Source organism: Gastrolobium bilobum, unplaced genomic scaffold, assembly GCF_033153095.1.
Source record: "Gastrolobium bilobum isolate Gb01-03AN ecotype WA unplaced genomic scaffold, APGP_CSIRO_Gbil_v1 utg122753, whole genome shotgun sequence".
In the NCBI taxonomy this organism is placed as follows: Eukaryota; Viridiplantae; Streptophyta; class Magnoliopsida; order Fabales; family Fabaceae; genus Gastrolobium; species Gastrolobium bilobum.
Window position 1 is genome coordinate 4,656 of NW_026898599.1, and position 5,345 is coordinate 10,000.

Genomic DNA, 5,345 nt, shown 5'->3' on the forward strand with positions numbered 1-5,345 from the left:
TGAGTGAGATCAATTTTATCGTCAAATTACCCTAATTCATCAATTAATCCTCGAAAAATGACTCTTCAGTGATCACTGGAATGAATTTTGACGGCGTAAGAGAAATGGTGGAGAGAAAATTGTGAGATCTAGGGAGAATGTGAGAGATGATGGAGAGTTAAAATTAGGATTATGAGGTTTGATTGTGAACCATTAGATTTAATTCTGATCTAAGGGTGATTAAGTTGGTTGTAAGGGTGGTAAATTTTTATGGTGGTAAATATAACCCTTCCCATTTATTAATAGATGAATTTAACTTCTTTTTAATTTTAAATTATTTTTCAATAATAATCTTATAATTATGAAAATTCATTAATAATATTTTTATAAATAAATGTAATTTAATTATAACTTTAAATCCTACATATTTAGATAAGTTTTATTGTTCTTCTACTCTCAAAATTAATTTTTAAAATTTATATTCAAAATGATTTTTAAAAACTAAAAAAACAATCATATTCAAATGGACCTAAATTTCTTAAATTTAAAATTAAAAAAAAAATAAAGTTTTCTGATTCTCGGATAATTTAATTTTCCATTCTCTTGAAAAAAAATATCCATTTTTTATAAAAAAAAAAAGTACAAATTTTGTATCAAATATTACAGAATTAATAATGAACATTGTTTACTAAATAATAAAAATGGTAAATCTCCCAAAAAAATGGTAAATCTATAAAAAAATATAATATTTTACTATAAAAAAATACATCGCTTCAATTATTCATTTTACTTGTTTAAAAATTCTGGTCCATTCCTTTTATATATCATGCGTTAGCATTTCCGAACAAAAAATTCAAGATAATACCGAAATCAATCCAAACACAAGATGATGACAAGATCAGAGTTCTGCCCTTTGGGTCAGTCGTTCAGATGTTTGTCGGAATGAGTGGTGCGCAGCTGCAGCGGCGAAGTCTTGGTGGCTGAGGGCGGTCCACGGTGGTGGAAATTTTATATGATTTTATGCATGCATGGGTTTTGATTACCTGTGTCAACCTTATTGATAATTGATAATTGTTCTTTTACTATAATTTATAGGTAATATTGTCAATTAAGCGTACAAGGAACCTTGAGAAGGAATATTGTTAGACGGTGTTTGGTAGAGGAAAAAATTTGTTTTATCAGTAAATCACAATTGTTGGAATATGATGGAAAAAAAATTTCTGGAAAGATAAAAAAACGTTGTTTGGTAGGCTGAAATATTACCTGAAAAATTGGTTTAAGTTTCCTGAGTCTATTTTTAGTTGAAGATAAAATATTACTGAAAAAATGGGTTGAAATCACCTAACTCTTGCCTATCAAATTTTGGCACGTTGTTCCAGGAATATTTGTGTCCAAATTTTTGCTCTCCAATTTTTTTTTCCCAGCTAAATCAAAATACCACCCTCCAGGTGATATTCTCAAGTGGTAATCTAGATAAAAGTTTATACTAATATCACATTCTCATGCAAATTAGAATCTTAGGCAAATTTTTTGAAAACCCCTATCAAACATGGTCTTCTTTGAATCGCATGTGAACTCTTTCAGGCAACAAAATAAATTAGCATTTGGTAAATCATAAAGAAAAAAAATAGGGTTGAAGTGATTGTGTGCTAATTTGTGGAATTAAATTAGCATTTGGTAAATCATAGAGTGGAATTAATTTGTGGAATCTAAGGTCACGAGTTCCGATTCTCACTGCTCCCACTTGTGGAATTAAATTAGCATTTGGTAAATCATAAAGAAAAAAAATAGGCTTATGCATCATCCACATTTTAAGCCCAAAACTTTCTTGTGTGAGGGGATATGTAATAGAATAATATACATCATTAAAAAAAACCTTCATCAAATACCTTAAAATTTTAGGTTGAAGTGAATTAGGGGTGATCGCGGTCTGGATTGGATCGATTTTGGAAGAAAAAATCATCCGATCCAATTCCTTCGGTTTGATCATATAATCATCCATTCGGTTTGAATTTTTTTCAAATCTGATCCGATCCAATCCAATTTTTTTCGGTTTGGATTGGATTGGTTTTCGATTTTTTTAAAATCCTAAAATTTATTTCATGATTTATTGTGCAAATAACATCTTTTGTATATATTGACTTTGTAAAAAAAAAAATTGAAATACAAAAGCATTAGTAAACTATAATATAGTTTTTTTTTTGCAATGAAATATGAAACTCTACAAAGATAAAACTTTGTTGAGAAGATGTGACTAGATTTTTTCTTGGGTTTAGTTGATGGGTTAATGAGTCTTGGGTTTAGAAATTTTTAGGCTATGATTAGAAAAAGACCCAATTAAGTAGAGAAAAATTAATATATTGGATCGGTTTGGATTTGATCAGTTTTCATCAACCCATCCAAACCGATCCAATCCAATTAAAATTTGCAGTTTTTTTTCGGTTTTTAATTTTTCGGTTTTCGGTTTATTCGGTTATCGATTTTTCGATTCGGTCACCGCGGTTTGAATCGGTCTGGATCGGTTGATGAACACCCTTAGAAGTGATTGTTTACAAATATTAATATTTCATTGTTTAATAGATCGTTTATTATCATCTTAGAAGTTCCAATACATTCAAGTCAACATATATTGCAATAACTCATATTCATAAGGCAGTTGAAGAAGCGAAGTACATCCTAAATTATTCTCACAGTGAGCTAACATGGATTCAAGAGAAGAGATGCAATGTCATCCTTTGTTGATCCTTTAGAGTGAACGTAGCCATCTTCATCTTTGTAAAGAACATAAATTACACGTGATAGGTTGAGAGCTACCCTTAGGAGAGGCTTTGGCATTTCGGTAGGGTCAAGGAATTCCTCATTGATATCCTTCCAAGCACTTGTCACACGTCTATTTAATTCTTCAATGGCATCTTGCTTTGTGACACCGTGTTGCCTCATGTAGCACTCAATAGAAGACACGTCATTTCCTCTCTTCAGCTCAATCTAGTCAAAATAAAGGGAAGAAACTATCAAACATATTGTAATATAAATAAATAAGGAAGGAAGTTGATTCTAATTAATTATGATTAATTACCTCGTTGGAAACAACATCATTCATGAGTCTACAAATAACTTCTGAAGCTGTAACAATTTTAGGGTCATTGGTTAACCATTTGAAGGCCTCTTCTGTAGCAATACATCCCACCCCAATAAAGGCTGCGGCTGTGAGACAATGGTAACCACAACTTAAAAGTGCTTTATCCATGTACTCTTCCATTGTCGGTGTATAATTGTTATTGAGCCATTTGGCCTCAACAAAGTAGACTTTGGCCAACCTTTTCACCTGATATCACAATATAATTTACAATAACAAATGAAAGTTATACACATTAATTTGGAGACATAAACTATGTATTAAAATTCCTTGTTCCTAGTTAGATCCTGTCTAAATAAATAAACTCTCGCTAACGAAGGTTGGCAGATCTGGTTGAACCTTTTGTCATATTAATTGTGGCTTGGATTCGATTCTCAGTTTTCCCTTTTTTTGACATGGGTGTGATCTCCCCCAATCTAAGCTGTTATGTACCAAAAAAATTAAATATAACTCTTCAAGAAAAATGGAGTCAGAGTCTTACTTCATTTTTGACATATTTTACACAGAATCCTCTTCCTTCCTTGGCCATCTCTTGTTCGATTTCTTGAAAAACATCCAAGAGTGCTTGGTAGCAAAATTTCATGTAATCTGGCAGAAATTCCATGCAGCTGATATCCCACCTAAAATGTCCATTAATTATCTAAAAGGTCATCAAAAGGTTAACAAATTTAACTCTTTCTAAAATTTTAATTAATTCAAGTAGGAAATGAAAATGAACATTTCGTAGTTAATTTAATTAAACCCCAAACCTGTCTATTGCTTCGGTGAAAACATGGAGCTCTTCAAATGTACCATGAACATCATATATATCATCAATAATTGATGCCATGGATATGGCCTTGGTCATTAGCCTTCTACCAAGTGAGTATTGGGGCTCAAAATACACTCCCAGTGTCCAAAAATAATCTTCCACAATCCTATCGCGTGCAAAAGGTACTTTTGTTGCAAAATCCATATCTTTCCACCACCTAATTCATTAAACACGACCAATTTCTATAACCAAGACATGAGTGACTTGCATGTGAAACAAATTAATGCTTTCTAATTATTTATTAAAGTGGTGCATGTGGTTTAAAAACTTACTTTGAAATAATTCCAACTTCCTTCTGATGTTGTTTTTGGAGCATATTAAAATCCAATTTGGCAAATAATAGCAAAGATTCATCATGGGAAGGGTCTTCCTCGTAAGTAGAAATGTAATGCCTTGCCACTAATCTAGACACGTTCTTGCGTAGTGGCCGCTTTAAGCTATGATTGACTTTTGCAGCAAGAGAAGGACTCAATTGGGTGGTCATTAACTCAAGATGTGAGGAAGTGAAACCTAGTGCTTCATCTAATATGTCCTCTCCATGAATCCTGAGATGTGCAGCTTCATACAAGCTTAGCATTCCCTCAACATCAGTAATAATTGTTTCATTGAACTTTCCTTCCTCATTCTTGAACTTCTTGAAAACATCTGAGATTTATTAACCAACCACAATTTAACTTCATAAATTAACTTCTTGTACAATTAAAATGTTATAAAAATAGATAAGGTGGGGCCTACCAGGCGAAATGTAATATCCTTGTTGCCTCAGTAACCTAAAGAGAAGGGCAAGAGAATAGAGGTCTTCATTGAGAGTTATTATACCATTTTCAACATAACTATTGTGAATGTGTTGCAACACTTCACCAATCTCACGTTCAAAATGATAGCATAATCCCAAACGTTGGACTGAATCAATCAAGTTAGCTTGTGTCAAGGGCCTAAAGGCCTTAGCATTTATAGGCACTAGCATCTTGCTCACTTTTTCATTTAGTGTTATAATCTGTCTCTTCGTTATTTCATCCACTTCCTGCACGTATAACTTATGTGATGTGTTAGTAATATCAATAAAGATATTGTCAGGCGGGTTAGCGGGATTTCATGGCAGTGGACCACTATCAATGAGTCAGGCTACATCAAGCGGGTTCGATACAATGTCTCAACCCAAAATTTTAAAGCATTGGAATTATATGAATCCTCCCACTTATATAATTTTCGCTTAGCCCGTTATCAAACTATGTGAAACTTTATCACATTTGAATATTCCAACAGATATATACTTGAACATTAATATAACACCTTTATCCAAAATTAATTGGGTCGGTGTTAGATCAATCCAAATAAAAAGTAATTAAAATTGAGAGGGAAAAAAAGTTATACTTCATATAGATATACACCTAGATACATACACAAAATATGTGTGGC

The 5,345-nt window shown here is 32.3% G+C and overlaps 1 protein-coding gene across 1 annotated transcript in view; it reads right to left on the bottom strand.

Moving 5' to 3' along the window:
• Positions 1-2,663: 2,663 nt before the first annotated feature.
• LOC133317580 (probable terpene synthase 2) overlaps positions 2,664-5,345 on the bottom strand; it is a 2,999-nt gene continuing 317 nt past the window's right edge. Inside the window, exons 2-7 of the mRNA XM_061519439.1 lie at positions 4,662-4,950; positions 4,199-4,571; positions 3,865-4,083; positions 3,597-3,735; positions 3,056-3,304; positions 2,664-2,964 (exon numbers count right to left, since the gene is read on the bottom strand). Of these exons, the coding sequence (XP_061375423.1) occupies positions 2,677-2,964; positions 3,056-3,304; positions 3,597-3,735; positions 3,865-4,083; positions 4,199-4,571; positions 4,662-4,950 (1,557 nt within the window). The 3' untranslated portion in view covers positions 2,664-2,676. The remainder of the gene's footprint in view (positions 2,965-3,055; positions 3,305-3,596; positions 3,736-3,864; positions 4,084-4,198; positions 4,572-4,661; positions 4,951-5,345) is intronic.